General features: G+C 34.6%; 2 protein-coding genes across 4 annotated transcripts; one reads left to right on the forward strand and one right to left on the reverse strand.

Annotated features, from left to right (window-relative positions):
* The first annotated feature begins 112 nt into the window (after positions 1-112).
* LOC114519352 (chromosome transmission fidelity protein 18 homolog) lies at positions 113-8,510 on the forward strand. 3 transcript variants are annotated; one of them, XM_028539473.1, is made up of 24 exons: positions 113-316; positions 497-972; positions 1,208-1,297; positions 1,395-1,447; positions 1,550-1,691; positions 2,162-2,314; positions 2,387-2,419; positions 2,552-2,649; positions 2,763-2,886; positions 3,087-3,135; positions 3,241-3,322; positions 3,628-3,721; positions 3,920-4,018; positions 4,463-4,757; positions 4,925-4,977; positions 5,157-5,327; positions 5,540-5,689; positions 5,765-5,895; positions 6,116-6,200; positions 6,322-6,374; positions 6,467-6,596; positions 6,879-6,924; positions 7,019-7,124; positions 7,739-8,510. In XM_028539473.1, the coding sequence occupies exons 1-24, from the start codon at positions 229-231 to the stop codon at positions 7,755-7,757; spliced, it is 2,820 nt and encodes a 939-aa protein (XP_028395274.1). In that variant the 5' UTR covers positions 113-228; the 3' UTR covers positions 7,758-8,510. The 3 variants fall into 3 exon arrangements, with proteins under 3 accessions (XP_028395274.1, XP_028395275.1, XP_028395276.1); XM_028539474.1 differs by having other exon boundaries at positions 7,019-7,161; positions 7,739-7,825; XM_028539475.1 differs by having other exon boundaries at positions 7,019-7,135; positions 7,739-7,819.
* Positions 7,167-9,551, reverse strand: LOC114519354. Its single transcript, XM_028539476.1, has 3 exons — positions 8,512-9,551; positions 8,087-8,361; positions 7,167-7,879 (listed from the first exon to the last, which is right to left on the reverse strand). Exons 1-3 carry the CDS (start codon positions 8,819-8,821, stop codon positions 7,373-7,375), a joined length of 1,092 nt encoding a protein of 363 aa, XP_028395277.1. The 5' UTR covers positions 8,822-9,551; the 3' UTR covers positions 7,167-7,372.
* Between the last annotated feature and the right edge of the window lie 7,340 nt (positions 9,552-16,891).

Here is a 16,891-nt window from a genome sequence, read left to right on the forward strand (position 1 = left end):
TCGGTAAATCATTTCAATATATAAATCATTTGTCATTTGGGCTGCTCCAGAGTTCTAGCATACGTCATCTCGCCTTTAATGGACCTGGAGAGGACTTTGATTTTGGCGGGAAATGGCGCCATCTTGTTCCAGAAGTAACAACAAAGATAAAAAAGACTAAAAATGTACGAGTGTTTTATTTATATGATATAATTACAACATTGCTATGGTCTTTAACTAAAATCTAACATGGAGGATGATTGGGAAGCTCTTACCTATGACGATGATTATGAAAGTCGCTATGCTGACGACCTGGAAGTCTTGCGTGAGATGGAAGGTATAAATAAAGAATTTATATTATATAAAATACACTTAAAATATTGCATTATGAATCCTTACTTCTAGCGTACTGTCTGGCAAATTTGTCTTCGTAGCATCTGCGTCGTCACTTTTTTATTATACCCTATATTAAAGGTCAGAATAATATTTGTAATAATTTTTCATCTTGTATACGTAGATGATGAAAGATTTGAACGTGATCCTCAAAAGAAGGATGGACCTCGAAAGAGCCTGGTCTTTCCCACACCAGACAAGGTTGAAAACGTTCATAAGCAACCCCCTGAACAGCCAGGGTATAAAAAAGTGGTTGCACAAGGTTTTAAACGTCAGATTGATGAAATGTATGCACTTCTGTCAGACGGTGAAGAAAGTGAAGACAATTTACTAGATGATCTTCACACTACGAATGCTGCTCAACCAAGCCAGGCTAAAAGAGCGAGAATCAGCAATAGTCCAGAAACAAATATAAATCATTCAATGAACTCAAGAAGTACCAGGCAACCGGTTGTTGGTTCATCTCAAAATATTACAAGGACTTGTAAGGTGCTAACTAGACCTCCTATTGGCAAAGAGTGTATATCACTGTCTGGTTGCGATGGTGGAAGAAGGGTATATCTTCATATAACAAAGGATGAATCACTGGAAGCCAATAAGGTTAATAAATCTTATACTAAATCATGAATTTGGTTGGTTATACTAATAAATCATGAAATGGGTTTCTTCCCCGGACAAACTTTGACAAGGAAAGTTTGTGTCATAGTCCATTTGTATTAGCACAAGTACACTTGGGAATCATCTGTTGAATGGACAAAAACTGCCCAAGTTTTTTCAGACAGAGAAATAAAACACATTCTTCCGATTGTGACAGTGATATGATGATTTTTTCCAGATTGGTAAAAAGAAATCCTTCGGTACCAAAAGGCCAGCTCATCTTCTCGGAGTACCTTTTTCTGTGATAAAAGAAACCATATACGAACAAGTAATGTGATTATTGATGTGGTATTATTAGATTCAAAAGGCAATTGATTTGTGGTAGTAAAATAAATCTCAGACCTGTACGTGAACTACTTTTTCAGAGACGGATGAAGCTTCTTGAAGAATCTAAACGGCTTACAGATTCACTGAACAGGTATATATTTATTATTATTAAATGAAATTGCACAGAATGCTTCTTTATCAAGAGTATATGTGTATATCTTGCAATGTTTTTTTTATGTATTCATGTACATAGTGCTTTAGCAGACGATTTGGTGGAAGATAATATCGATGACATGACAGAAACCGAGGCCGCTCAAGAAGCAAGTGTAAAAGAGAAATCACTCTGGGTTGATAAGTATTCTCCAAGATCTTACATGGAACTGTTGAGCGATGATGTAAGTGCCTACAGAGGCTACATGCAGTACTATATATGACTGCTGGACGGACATACTGGCAATAAGTTACCAATGTACATCACTATATATTATCATTCACTTTATAGTATTCTCAATTTTGATTGGTTAATTTACCTGCAGTTAACTGCGTGCAAATAATACTCAGCTGCAAATAATACTCTGAGCATGCGCATTAATGTCAATTTTATAAACAATGGTGACTCGCTTTGCCGAACTGTCCGATAAAACGAACTCAAAATTGAAAATTGAGTGGTGAATGATAAAACAATTATTGAACTCGGTTTTCGCAAAATATCGTGATTTGTCGGTGGCTCGCAGATCAATTATTTGCCTCTGACTTTGGCATCAGCAAATAATTGATCTGCTCGCCACCGACAAATCACGATATTTTGCTCGATAATTTGTCCAATGATTGATCAATATTCCCATGTGATTCTGTGTGTTGAAAGGGTATAAACAGAAATTTGCTGTCGTGGTTGAAGTTGTGGGATGGTGTTGTATTTGGCAAGGAGAAGGCGAAAAAGAAGAAAAATACGGATGAAAAGCTGGCAAATCAAAAAGAGAAGAAATTTAGTTTTAAAGAAGAGAACACAGATTGGATGGTGAGGTTTATATCAAGACTTGTCAAACTAAGCTCCCTCATTTATACTTCTGATAAATTTATTTATTTTCAGGAACTAGATGCAACAGGAAGACCTCCAAACAAGGTGAGTTATGCATATAGTCATTGTGTAGTTATCAGTAATCCTCTCTCCTCTGACACTACCTGGAGCCAATGATATATTTACAATGTATCATAAAAGTCATAATTTTATTAAAACATTGTTCATTATCCAAAGGTAGCCTTGTTGTGTGGTCCACCTGGTCTTGGTAAAACTACCCTGGCCCATATTGTTGCCCAACATGCTGGTTATAGTGTTGTTGAGATGAATGCAAGGTAATGGACATGTAGAAGATTGATGACCGTAGTAGTCTCTGGGAAAAACTGTTTAGAAACAATTGAGCTGGTCAGTGTGAACAGAGTTTCATTATTTCTTTCTCTCTCCACAGCGATGATCGCTCAGTGGAGGTTTTCAGAAACAAAATTGAATCAACAACTCAGATGCAGTCTGTACTGGACTCTGGGAAGAAACCAAACTGTTTAATAATTGATGAAATTGACGGAGCACCAACAGTGAGTAGTTTGTTAGTTGATTTACAAATAATTAAGGCCTATATCTACACAATTAGTTGTACAGTATATGATTCTTATCCTGACATATGAAAACAATTGCTGACATCACTCTTTCTGTTCATATCTGTTTATAATGAAGTTTAAAATGTAACATGTACCAGAGTAGGTTTACTAATTTACAGTAATTCTTTATCTTTTAGCCAGCAATAAATGTTCTTCTCTCTGTGATAAAGACTAAGAAAGACTCTGGTAAAAGCACCCTTCAGGCTTTTATTTATATTTGTAGTTTATATCAGATATTAGTTTTCCCAAGTAATAACTTACATGTATGTGCCTTCATATTTTTTTCTTCAGAACCTGCTGGTCCACAAAAGAAGAAAAAAAGCAAGAAACAGGGAATTCTCTCTCGACCGATCATATGTATCTGTAATGATCCGTAAGTATCACCCCTGGAACATGCCTTTCAGAGACCCATGACTGGTCTTAGAATTGACTTGAGTGATGCTCAGAAGAGTAGCAAATGAAATTAAGGAGAGGCATTGTATTGTGAGAGCCTTTCTAGAGTATCTGACAGCTGGGTGCATGTCCACTAAACCTCTGAATGAACTTGTAACTATAAATAATTGTTGCTCAAAGTGTTCAAATTTTGTGGGGGTGGTGAAGTTTTTCTGGTTGCCTCCCTTCCTTATCCACCTTCCACTGGTCTGTGGTTTAGGTTCATTATAATTTTTCCCTGAACAGATATGTTCCTGCCCTGAGGCTGCTACGTCAACAAGCATTTGTGCTTACTTTTCCTCACACCATCCCGGGAAGACTAGCTCAAAGACTTATGGAGGTAATTGTCCACTCTCTCTAACCTGAAGACTACAATTGCAAACAAATGAGTTTATGCAAGATTATGAGTGGCTCTGAAATTATTTAAATTACAAGTTATTGCTAAAAGTATTCCATGATTTTTTCATCAACTTTTGTACATTGTATCTGGAGAGTGTATTCCATCATCTTACATAATTATATACTGTCTTTTACAAAGGTTTCAAGGAAAGAGTTGTTCAAAACAGACATGACCACTCTTCTGGCATTATGTGAGAAAACAGAGAATGATATTAGGTCTTGCCTCAATACTCTACAGGTAAAATATATTGACCAGTAAGGATAATTTCTAACAGGATAGCTATCAGTACTGTTCTTCCTAGAGATCCAGTAAGGATCATCTCTTATTGATCCAGTGTTACTACAGGACGAAACCTAAACTAAACTCACTTTATTTATACTGGATACAGTAACTCTATCAGTTCTGTTCTTCCTAGAGGTCCAGTAAGGATCATCTCTTATTGATCCAGTGTTACTACAGGACGAAACCTAAACTAAACTCACTTTATATTTATACTAGATAACTCTATCAGCTCTAAACTGTTCTTCGATCCTAGAGGTCCAGTAAGGATCATCTCTTATTGATCCAGTGTTACTACAGGAGGAAACCTAAACCAAACTAACTTTCTTTATATTAGTTAGCTCTATCAGTTCTTTATATACAGGTCTCCAAAAATTTATTGCTAACTATTTACAATTTTAGTTTCTTAGACAGAAGCGACAGAACCTGACCATCGACTATATCCAATCTGCGAACATTGGTCAAAAAGACACACAGAAAAGTCTGTTTTCTCTTTGGCAAGCTATATTTCAGTTGCCTCGACCGAAGAAGAAACGCTTTTCTTCACTGGCGAGACCGCTTGAAGAACCAGCTCCCGTCTTACCTGAGTTCAAGCTCGATGATCCGTCAAATCCAGAACTAACCAGTTCTGCAGCAAGATTTTATAACATGCTTCACATGGCTTCTTCAAATGGCCAATACAACAAGTTGGAGAATGGTAAGTGTCATTGATGAAATATGTATATGGATTGCTTTCAAATAGTTTTCCAGAACCGAACATTACAGTATCTAGCAAGGAATGATGAATAGTTTCATTAATTAAGTATAATTGCATTGCTAGAGTAATTATACTTTAGATTATGATGAAATTTTGCCATTCTTTAGGAATCTTTGAAAACTATTTGAACATGAAGTTCAAAGATGCCTACTTAAATCAGGTAAATAATTTTCCACAATCAATCAATATTGTTTCCCTTCAACAATCCTTTTCTCCACACATCATGCTATGAACAATTTCTTGTTGTAATGGCTTGCAATGGAATATTTTTCTAAAGTCTTCTCCTGTGGTAAAGCGCAATTAAGAGCTAGCTTAATGGTTTTGTATATTTGTTGTTAGGTTGTTTCAGGAACAGAGTGGCTTCAGTTTACGGACCTGGTATCACAAAGTCTTTTACAACAACAGAATTTCATCCTCATGAGATATCAGCCATTTCTCTCAGTTGCATTCCACATGCTTTTTGCTGCGCCCTCCCAACGTAAGCTGAGTTACCCAAGTGTTGGCTACGAGGTACGCTAGCCACTGAAGAGTTGTCTTAGCATGTATTATTGCATTACAAGAATACCCCTTTACCTCCCACCCTTGTCCCACCGTTCCCTTCACCCTCATTAACCTTTACCCTCCTCTACCAACCAGTTCTGCTGCTCGCTTTGCAGTGCTAATTTAATGTGTCACGTTGAGCAAAGCTCGACTTAGATCAATTTCATGTGTTTTTTTGCTAGAACACTCTGAAGGAAACTAAGAATCGTAACGTCGTTTCATCAATGTTAAGTGAGGTCTCTCCACAGCTACGAGGGAACTTGGATCTTCGAACAATCACGGCAGAACTTCTACCTCTTCTGCTTCACATCATCACCCCGACCCTCCGACCAGTAAGTGAATATAAAAGCAATCTCGCTGGGGTTTTTCATTGTCAGATATAATTGACACAATTCTTGTATTTCTAGGTCAACATGCAGCTCTTTAGTCCTAGCGAGAAGCAACAATTGACAGACCTTATCAAAACTATGATATCCTACAATCTCACATATCACCAGGAGAGAAATATTGAGGGGCAATACAGCTATGCTTTAGATCCGTACGTAATCTTTACATTATGTCAGATTTAGTCAGAAACTGCCTATGCTTTGCACGCCTAGTTGAAGGATTATATCATTCTATATATAGCTATCCCATTTTTTTAAAAGTTCCATTAAAAAACAAGTTATTTGTGGAAGAAAATCATTGAAGATGGAACATGTCTGTTTCATGTTTTGACTGCTAATGATGAATTCAAGCCTTTCACCAATAATTTTCAGTAAAATTGAAGATGTGGTAAAGTTTCCTGGATTACCTCAACACAAGCAGTTGACATATGCTACAAAACAAGTACTTGCAAGAGAGGTTTGTTATGATTTCATTTTAATTGCTGTCAACTACTAGTGAGAGCTAATGTGTGCAGTATTTTATCATTCCTTTTTTTGTGGAGTATTTTATCATCTGTGTGATTCTATTGTCTGTTTAGATCAATTTGGAAAAAATGCGAATGATTGAGAGAGCAGTATTGAGAAATTCCTCGTGAGTTATTGTGAAGCAAATTTTGCTCGTGTTCAATTGCATGATTTTCTACATTCTTGATTTAATCCTATTTGTTTGTGACCTGAATATAGAAGCAAAAACGAAGAATCTAGTAAAACTGAAGAGGAGGAAACGAAGGCCGTACAAACAGCTGGTTCATCAAGTCCTGTTGTTTTGCACCTCAAACCAAAACAAGTGAAAACTGCATCAGAAAAACTACCGGTATGGTGAATGGATGTTTCTTTTGTACCCAAGGCAATATAAATTTATTGCCACAAGTAATAATAAATTGTTCCTTAAAAATTGCCATTTATTTGTAAAAGATTTCCAGGCATATTACTGCAGTTACAGTTCACCTTGGGGTGTGAAGCTGGCTTTAAGTTCTGGCTTTAGCAACTCCATTTTTAAACAGGCTCTGTGGTCCCTAATACTTTAGTACTTGAGTACCCAAGTACTTTATACAAAGACTGATGTATTTTAATCATGATTGTGCTTCAATTTTAGCAAGCGAAGGACTTTTTCGGACGCCCTATTGTTACCCAAGAAAATGGTATGTTGTACTCCAGTGTATTTATAGGTCTTTTAGTTTTTTACTCAGGCAAAAAAAACTTTGAAGTAACAGGAATGCCTTTCCCATATTTTAGTCAACATTTCCAAGAATACAAATCACCAACATTCCCCATTCTGGTTTAAGTTTCAAGAAGGATTCTCTAATGCTGTCCGGAGGACAATCAAAATACAAGATCTTCTGTGAGGAAAATGTAATATCATTTATATTATTTATAAGGTGGGGTTCACGTAAGTCAATTTATAGCAGTTGTTGAGATTAAATTATTCAATGTTCAAAGATGATTATCATCTTTGCTTGGTGCCAATGAGACACTGGACCATAGTCCACAAAATTTCTGAATAATATCAAGATTTAGAAAATAAATTAATATGATGTCATACTCAATTTATTTACCATGTTAATTCTAAATCCTTGAGAGTCTGTAAGCCTAAAGTACAATGTTTTTGCACTTCCGTAATAACTTCACTCCAGCAATAGAAAACGTATTTGCATCAAGGTACAATGTGCTTACTCTAAAGGGGGGCTCCAGCAGTTTTAAAAGATCTGCTATTGATGCATCTTTGAGATAGTTGTTTCTCAAACTAAGAACCAACAATGTCCCACAACAGTTTCGTAGAAACGCAAAAAAATCTGGTCCAATTTCACCGAAATAACTTCCCAATTCAAAGCGTTCCAATCTCTGCACGCAACTGAATTGCATCATTTTATGAAAGTCAAAATATGGAGGAAAATTTCTTCGGGACTGAATACCATTTAACAGCAAATGTTTTAAAGGACTTTCTAAATGTTTTAGAATCCTGCATATTGTATGAAGTCCAAGAGCTGTGTATGATAAATCAAGATATTGCAGATTTGAAAAGTTCCAGAGAGATCTGTCTTGTTTGATGTCTAACAAACGATTCATCTGTAAGTCTAACCCAAGTACAGATTCAGCCTAAATGTGAACATTTTGAAGTTAGCTTATTATTTAGCATAATACCGTAACAACTGATGAGTGAAATCATCTGGCATTTGAACACTAGAAGGTGTGTTTAAAATTGACTGACAGTTCTCTTGCACCTGCAGAGAAGTAGATTTGACAAACAAACTCTACTGCCTGGATCCACGGACCTTTTTGAGAGCGGACTAGCTTTCAACTAACCTGAACCGTATGTAGTTTCGTCAATATACGTCTGATGCCGTTTTGACCAAGGCCAATGCCATAAAAATAAGATACAATGAAATTATGTCTACCATAACCTTCCAAAACATCCAAAAACTCTGAATAGTTCCTCCTTGAGATATAACAATCTGTTTTAATGGTCAGTCTAGGTTGTGGTAAGTGCATGGTTGTGTCTTCCTTGGAGCAATACTTGCTAACATCAGGAAGAGCTTGTCCTAATACCAGCGTTAATATGAAAGTTGTACCATAAATACCTAAATGAGACCCACATTATTGTCCAAAGGAAAGATAGTACCTTACTGTGTGTGGTGGACCTTTATACACCACTGTTTCATAAGATAAGCAAATCTGCCAAATTATTATTATGGTAAATCTTGTGGATAATAATTATTTTTTAACTTTACCTATGTTGCATCCTGTTAGATCAACTACACGTAAGTTTTTGCATGTAGAATAAAGGCTGTAGGCCAGGATTACCGCATGCTCCTCTTTGAAATCATCACAATTGACCAAGCTCAGTTCTCTGAAAGGCCATGACAGCAATATGTGCCGTGTTGACAACAAACGGTTCGTTTTTAAAGATGCTTTAAGTAAAGAGTCGTAAAGCGTTACAGGAATATACTCGGAGTAAGTCTTCAGTGTCTTTACGTATCTAACAAAGACATTTGTCGCAAGATCAAATAACGATGCTATAAATTGCATATTGTCCGCCATCTTGAATTTGACCGAGTGAAAATAACTGGAGTTATAACGAGTAAATATCGTTTAAAATATGGAAAGTCCATTTCATTTCTTTATTTTTTATTCCCGTTTATCATTGTTTACAAATGTTTTGTAAAATAATATTGGGCTAGAGACCAACTATAAAGTATAAACCTATACATGATTTAGCTTTTTTTCCCTTTTTCATTGTAAAAGAATATTAGATAAAACAACAAATATTGAGATTCCTTCAAAGAAAAGATTGATCGCAGTTCATGCCGTTATCGAGCTCGAAGTATTTAGATAAAATTTGCGGGTATTAAAAAAAATTAGTCAAAATCAAGATTGTGCCTGAAAATTATTACATATAGTTCAGTGGTCAGGGGCCCAGCGACAATTTAGGGATTTTTGGGGGTTTATTTGAATATAATTAGGAAGTTACTAGTTAGGCGTAATAATAAATAATTCCATGTTCAGTATACACCAATAGACATGCGACACCCTTTTTTAAACATCTATTGTATCATATCATATCATTTAGCATCATACTATATCACACCGCATCATATAGCATCAGTCGTCAAAAAGTCGTCAAAATTGTCCAAAATGGTAAGGGGTGGTTGCAAGGCTAACGCCATCCAGAATATGGAGTCCTAATCATTTTGTTCTATTATTGCTAGCCAAGGAACTGCTAACGATGTCATTTATTGTTATCAGTTAACTGGACTTTGAGAGTTTTCTTGCAAAATGTTTGCCAAGGTAATTATTATAACAGATCATAAAGGCCTTTTAATGTTTCTCATGGTATACTGATCTTTGTTGTTTTGAATGTTTTCTGTGATTAAGTGATGTTTTTCTTCATGTGGTTTATCACTGAAGCTAAAGAATTGAGATACAACAATCTTTGACTGACTTTAGGTGTAAGACGTTCGCCCAGGTATTGTAGACCGCATGGAATCGATTCAAGTCCTTTAAAAAATTGTGAATCAAGATGAGAATGAACTTACGGTGAATCTGTAATTGCTGCTATATGTTTTGGCTAAAAAATAAAAAAAACTGTTGTATGTCTCCAAAACAAAGAAGCTTATATTTATGATACCAAAAAGTACAGGATTGTTTGACATCAGAAAGACAAAGAATTCGGCACACAGCGACAATTCACCTTTTAAAACGAAACCAAAAAACTAGAAGCAAAAAACAAATTGTGCTTCAAAACAAAACTAGAATGCACTGCTTTTAAAAGGTTGAAATATAGGAAAGGACAACTTTTTTCTAGGCGTTTAGTGATTCGTTTCTATATAGTAACATCGCTCACGATGATGTTCGGAGTTGATCGGCATGTTGTCGTACATTATCATACCACGTGAACTGCTATGATCACATGGTAATTATTACCTATAAAACTAATCTCAACGTTAAAAAAAAATTTCTTTAGATTGGTGGCGATCGAAGGTGGACAGCAAGATCGAAGCTCAGCAAGATTGAAGATTGTTCGAGGAAGAAGGAGTTCGCCGTTGACTAAAAGGTGGGTTCCGGCGATTATATGCGTAATCTGCGGTTGCTTGTCCGGACCCCAGTAGGGGGACCGTTTGCCTGGAGCGTTTTGGTCCCCCGCACGCTGCTAGTCTGCTAGTTCCCACTTGTAGGCCTTTACACTAATCTACGGGAAGGCCGTAGGCCTTCCTTAAGGAGTACAGTGTAGCTGAGCCGACCCTTTTTTTTCGTTGTATATAGGTTTATCTGAACAGCTATTTTTCAAGATGAACGTGAAGAGAAAAAAGATGAGAATAGAAGATGGCGATGCCAAATTCAAAATGGCGATGCCAAAGAAAACCATCCACGTGGACCGTTCGCGGACCTTTCTGAGCAAGATTGTTGTGCTGTCTGGTCAAAGTTAAGTATTTTACTTTGATGTTTGTGTGCCTTCGGCTAATTGTTGGCCAGAAATGACAAAAAGCCATATACAATATGAAATATTCTGCGTACAAGGTTATCTAAAGTTTCGAGCTTAATTCTGCCTGCAATGATGATAATTTTTTACTGAAAATTTATGTCATAAGCATTTTCCGCACCCATAGACTGAAGCAGAACTGAACATTTTGTCATTAACGTTTATCTCAACAGCCAGTTATCAAGACGAACGTCAAGAGAACAGTTGAAATAGAAATCAGTTCAAGACTCGCCCGGCCGAATTCAAAATGGCGATGCCGAAGAAACTATCCACGTGGACCGTTCGCGGACCTTTCTGAGCAAGATTGTTGTGCTGTCTGGTCAAAGTTAAGTATTTTACTTTGATGTTTGTGTGCCTTCTGCTAATTGTTGGCCAGAAATAACAAAAAAACGATATACAATATGAAGTATTCTGCGTACAAGGTTATCTAAAGTTTCGAGCTTAATTCTGCCTGCAATGATGATAATTTTTTACTGAAAATTTATGTCATGAGCAATTTCCGCACCCATAGACTGAAGCAGAACTGAACATTTTGTCATTAACGTTTATCTCAACTGCCAGTTATCAAGACGAACGTCAAGAGAACAGTTGAAATAGAAAATAGAAATCAGTTCAAGACTCGCCCGGCCGCCGAATTCAAAATGGCGATCCCATCCACGTGGACCGTTCGCGGACATTTCTGAGCAAGATTGTTGTGCTGTCTGGTCAAAGTTAAGTATTTTACTTTACTGTTTATGTGCCTTCTGCTAAAACTAGACAATAATTAAGATAGTTGAAAATGCAATTTTATATTAATAATGTCTTCTTATATTCAAGATTTTCCTTGGTCAAGAGTGCAACATGAACTGTGGATATGAACTTTACTGTCAGATGAACATTGGAAGTGACAAGATTTCTGCACAGAGGTAATTCGATTGTTCCTTCAAAAGTTATATCAGCCTTGCAGCTGAAATTCTTGTAGTGACCTTGTAATACATATCAACTGCCCGGGTATATATTTTGTTATTTAGTATAAGGGGGAATTTGCTGCAACTAAGATCTTTTTTTGGAAAATCGTCAGGCAGTCACAAATTTTGTTAAGATTACTAAGTTAACATTGCTTCTATGCACACTATGTGTCACCAGTAATAAATTCCTGTGGTGGTCTTTAAATAAATATACCAACCATAGTTATATGTAGAGGGATGAAGTATAACCATAGAGTACCTGACCAAAAACTAGACAATAATTAAGATAGTTGAAAATGCAATTTTATATTAATCATGTCTTCTTATATTTAAGATTTTCCTTGGTCAAGAGTGCAATTTGAGCTGTGGATATGAACTTTACTGTCAGATGAACATTGGAAGTGAACAAGATTTCTGCGCAAAGGTAATTAGATTGTTTCTTCAAAATTTATATTAGCCTTGCAGCTGAAATTCTTGTAGTGACCTTGTAATACATATCAACTGCCCGGTATATATTTTGTTATTTAGTATAAGGGGGAATTTGCTGCAACTAGGATTTTTTTTTGAAAAATTGTCAGGCAGTCACAAATTTTGTTAAGATTACTAAGTTAACATTGCTTCCATGCTCACTATGTGTCACCAGTAATAAATTCCTGTGGTGGTCTTTAAATAAATATAGCAACCATAGTTATATATAGAGGGATGAAGTATAACCATAGAATACCTGACCAAAAACTAGACAATAATTAAGATAGTTGAAAATGGAATTTTATATTAATCATGTCTTATTTATAAATCTATATTCAAGATTTTTCTTGGTCAAGAGTGCAACATGAGTTGTGGATATGAACTTTACTGTCAGATGAACATTGGAAGTGACAAGATTTCTTCACAGAGGTAATTTGATTTTGTCATGGATGGTCAGCATTTGATTTTAAAAAGCCACGACATTGTTGAGATGACAACTATGAAATTGAAATTTGCTTCTATGGTCACCATGTGTGAAACCAATGATGAAACTTAATGCTATAACAGCTGAACCAGTCTGGCTGATTACTAAAATTCCTGTGGTGGTCTTACAATAAATATCCACGAAAAAGTGGGAGAACTTGGGAGAAATTTTTCTGATTTCCCTGTTATTTATATTCTGTATTCAAATTAAATAGTGACATATGTCTGGGTTGAATATATGCATGTGACACATTCTTTTTATTGAAAATGGCAAAAATATAATTGGCATAAAACAGATGACTAAAGTTAGATAATGAGTAATATCTTTTAATAATGATGTCAGGTTGAAAATACAAACTTTGCTACCACTTTTTGCCTAAAAGGATTGATGAAATGCTTTTTCTCTTTAGAATGAATGAAGTTGAAGAAAGTTGAAAGACACCCCTGAAGAACCTGAATTATTTCAGCCCTATCCTAGATTCATTAATTAATATAATTTAGTGCGTGATAACATGTGTGAAATGTGATCAATTATGTGACAATTTTCAAAACTTAGATTTATAAAGAGAAATTATTCTTTGTAAAGTTTAAGAAGTAAACCTTTTTTGTCTGGTGGTGTTAGTGTTTTGATTTTGCATGTTTTTCCTTGTGCTTTCACAATTGAAAAGATTTTGACAGTTGCTTTAGGCCCTTGGCTTTTTCTTATACTTCTTTTCTCTTTAATTTCTATCTTAGTATCAGTTTTTGTTCTAAATATATTTTCTCTTATTTTTTTGATGAAATTCTTTTTTTTACTTTTGTGTTGAAGATAGTTGAAAGGCACCCAGATTCATTAATTCATATATTTTAGTGTGAAATTTGATGACTTATGTGACAATTTTCAAAACTTGGATTTATAAAGATAACTTTTTTCTTTGTAAAGTTTAAGAAGTAAACCTTTTTTGTCTGGCGGTGTTGGTGTTTTGATTTTGCATGTTTTTCCCTGTGCTTTCACAATTGGAAATATTTTGGCAGTTGCTTTTGGCTTTTTCTCATACTTCTTTTCTCTTTAATTTCTTCTTAGTATTAGTATTTTCTCTAAATATATTTTCTCATATTATTTTTTTGATGAAATTCTTTTTTTCTTTGGTGTTGAAGAAAGTTGAAAGGCACCCAGATTCATTAATTAATGTTTTTTAGTGTGAAATGTGATGAATTATGTGACAATTTTTAAAACTTAGATTTATAAATCTTTTTTCTTTGTAAAGTTTAAGAAATAAACCTTTTTCGTCTGATGGTGTTGTGTTTTTATTTTGCAAGTTCTTCTGTGTGACTTGACAATTCTAAATTAAACCTCTTAGTGTTTTTTTAGTATTTTTTCTAAGTTAAACCTGTTAGTATTTTCTTCCATTTCTCTAGTTTTTTCTTCTATTTCTCTATTTTTTCTTTTATTTCTCTAGTTTTTTTCTCTTGTCTTTTATTCTCTAGTTTTTTTTTCAGTTTTTCTAGTTAGTTTTCTTTTCTCTGGTTTTTTCTTCTATTTCTTGAGTTTTTTTCTATTTAGTTTTTTTCTCTAGTTTTTTCTTAATGTTTTTCTCTTGTTTTTTCTCTAGTTTTTCTAGTTAGTTTTTTTCTATGGTTTTTTCTTCTATTTCTCTAGTTTTTTTCTATTTTTCTACTTATTTTTTTTCTCTAGTTTTTTCTTAATGTTTTTCTCTTGTTTTTTTCTTTAGTTTTTCTACTTAGTTTTTTTCTCTAGTTTTTCTTAGTTTTTTCTCTAGTTTTTTTTTCTCTAGTTTTTTCTTCTATTTCTCTATTTTTCCTTCTATTTCTCTAGTTTTTTTCTCTTGTCTTTTATTCTCTAGTTTTTCTCTAGTTTTTCTAGTTAGTTTTCTTTTAGTTAGTTTTTTTCTCTGTTTTTTTTTCTATTTCTCTAGTTTTTTTTCTATTTTTTTTTCTCTAGTTTCTTCTTAATGTTTTTCTCTAAATGTTTTTTAAAAAGTTTAAGAAGAAACTTGATTTTTGTCTTGTGGTCTCTAGTTTATTTTCTATTTTTTTCTTCTAAGAATTCTCTTTTATTTTCGAAAAAGTATTATGTCTTGGGCTACCTGTGTCAAGTCAGACACAGGTAGCCCAAGATAGACACAGTAGCCCAAGACAAAATACATCTTCATAAAAAAAAAAATCTAAGAGAATTTACAAAAAGTGAAAAAAATTAAATTTTTTCACTCTCGAGAAAATCACCCTGTCAAATTTTCGTGAAAAAAAATTAAGGTAAGTAAACATGAGTTTTTTAAAAGCGGGAAATTGTTCATTTTTTTTCCGGCCGACTTTCTTCATTTTCAGGCTTTTTAGAAAACACGTGTTTTTATAATACTGTTTTTTCTTGAGCTTTTCTTTCAATTTTCAGGTACTTTTGAAGGCGATAATTTTTTTTTGGTTTTTATTTTTCAAATTTTTTTCAATTTACGGTCATTTGCAAAGGCCGAGAAGTCTTTTAGCTGTTCTAAACATTCCAAATCACACCGAAAGTTTTCAGGCTAATTTTGTTGCATTGCCAGGAGTTGAAACGTTAGTCTTCGGATTGAGAGACGAACGTCTGAACCATTAGGCCACCGCATCATTTGTCGAAAGCTATTGTTCTTTATTTGACCTAATCCTTTTCGATGAAGTTTAAATTAAAGAACAATTTCGGTAGGAAAAATGGAGCTTTTCCCATGTAGGATTCGAACCTAGGTTTACAATCTGGTAGCCCGTAGCCTTAACCACTGGGCCACAGCATCACTTTTCAAAAGCTCATGTTCTTTATTTACTTAATCCTATTCGCAGAATTTTAAAACTAAATAGCAATTTAGGTGGGAAAAATTGCACTTCCCCTTGCAGGATTCGAACCTACGCTCACAACCCGGTAGGGCGGTAGCCTTAATCACTAGGCCACCGCGTAGTGTTTTGATACTTGGCATAAAATAATACATTTGAATACTTGAAGGCAAATTGACGACTTTTTCAATGTTCCAAAAACCAACCAAATATGATCTAAAATGAAAGATATAAGTCTTAGGAAGCAATTTTTAGCATTTTAAGACAGTTGTTGAACAGTTCAAAAAATGGTAAGGGGTAAGCCTTACCATGCATTTATGGTCAATTTTGACGATCTTTCAATGTTCCAAAAACCAACCAAATATGCTCTAAAATGAAAGATATTAGTCTTAAAAAGCCATTTTTAGCATTTTAAGACCGTTTTTGAACAGTTGAAAAAGTCGTCAAAACTGACCAAAATGGTAAGGGGTAAGCCTTACCATTTTGGTCAATCTTGATGACTTTTTCAACTTTTCAAAAACTGTCTAAAAATTATCTAAAATACAAGATATTAGTCTTAGAAAGCCATTTTTAGCATTTTAAGACCGTTTTTGAACAGTTGAAAAAGTCGTCAAAATTGACCAAAATGGTAAGGGGTAAGCCTCACCATTTTGGTCAATTTTGACCACTTTTTTAACTTTTCAAAAAAGTGTCTCAAAATGCTCTAAAATGAAAGATATTAGTCGTAGGAAGCCATTTTTAGCATTTTAAGACCGTTTTTGAAAAGTTCAAAAAGTCCTCAAAATAGACCAAAATGGTAAGGGGTAAACAATTCTTGTCAAAATTGACGACTTTTTCAATGTTCCAAAAACCAACCAAATATGCTCTAAAATGAAAGATATTAGTCTTAGGAAGCCATTTTTAGCATTTTAAGACAGTTTTTGAAAAGTTCAAAAAGTCGTCAAAATTGACCAAAATGGTAAGGGGTAAGCCTTACCATTTCAGTCAATTTTGACCACTTTTTCAACTTTTCAAAAAGTGTCTCAAAATGCTAAAAATGGCTTCCTAAGACTAATATCTTTCATTTTAGAGCATATTTGGTTGGTTTTTGGAACATTGAAAAATCGTGAAAATTGACCATAAATGGTAAGGCTTACCCCTTACCATTTTGGTCAATTTTGACGACTTTTCAAAATTTTCTAAAACTGTGTTAGCATGCAAAAAATGGCTTCCTAAGGCTAATATCTTTCATTTTAAAGCATATTTGGTTGGTTTTTGGAACATTGATAAATCGTGAAAATTGACCATAAATGGTAAGGCTTACCCACTTCTTTGGAACGACGAAGATATTATTCACCAGTGGTTATGGGGCACTTCCGAAAGGAATTTTGGTGTATTTTCGATTGACAAAAAAAGGCAGTATGGTGTTAGATTATTGAACATTTCCGACTGGAA

Source organism: Dendronephthya gigantea, unplaced genomic scaffold (genome assembly GCF_004324835.1).
Source record: "Dendronephthya gigantea isolate DGI-Jeju-01 unplaced genomic scaffold, DenGig_1.0 000013F, whole genome shotgun sequence".
NCBI lineage: Eukaryota > Metazoa > Cnidaria > Anthozoa > Malacalcyonacea > Nephtheidae > Dendronephthya > Dendronephthya gigantea.

Excerpts from the sequence above, each read along its gene's own strand:
- LOC114519352 (XM_028539473.1), top strand. The coding sequence starts at position 229 with ATGGAGGATGATTGGGAAGCTCTTACCTATGACGATGATTATGAAAGT. Across the intron at positions 1,448-1,549 it reads CTTACAGATTCACTGAACAG|TGCTTTAGCAGACGATTTGG; the intron begins GTATATATTTAT and ends TCATGTACATAG. Across the intron at positions 3,323-3,627 it reads ATATGTATCTGTAATGATCC|ATATGTTCCTGCCCTGAGGC; the intron begins GTAAGTATCACC and ends TTCCCTGAACAG.
- LOC114519354 (XM_028539476.1), bottom strand. The coding sequence starts at position 8,821 with ATGGCGGACAATATGCAATTTATAGCATCGTTATTTGATCTTGCGACA. Across the intron at positions 8,362-8,511 it reads TCTAACAGGATGCAACATAG|GTATTTATGGTACAACTTTC; the intron begins GTAAAGTTAAAA and ends GGTCTCATTTAG. Across the intron at positions 7,880-8,086 it reads CGAAACTACATACGGTTCAG|GCTGAATCTGTACTTGGGTT; the intron begins GTTAGTTGAAAG and ends GTTCACATTTAG.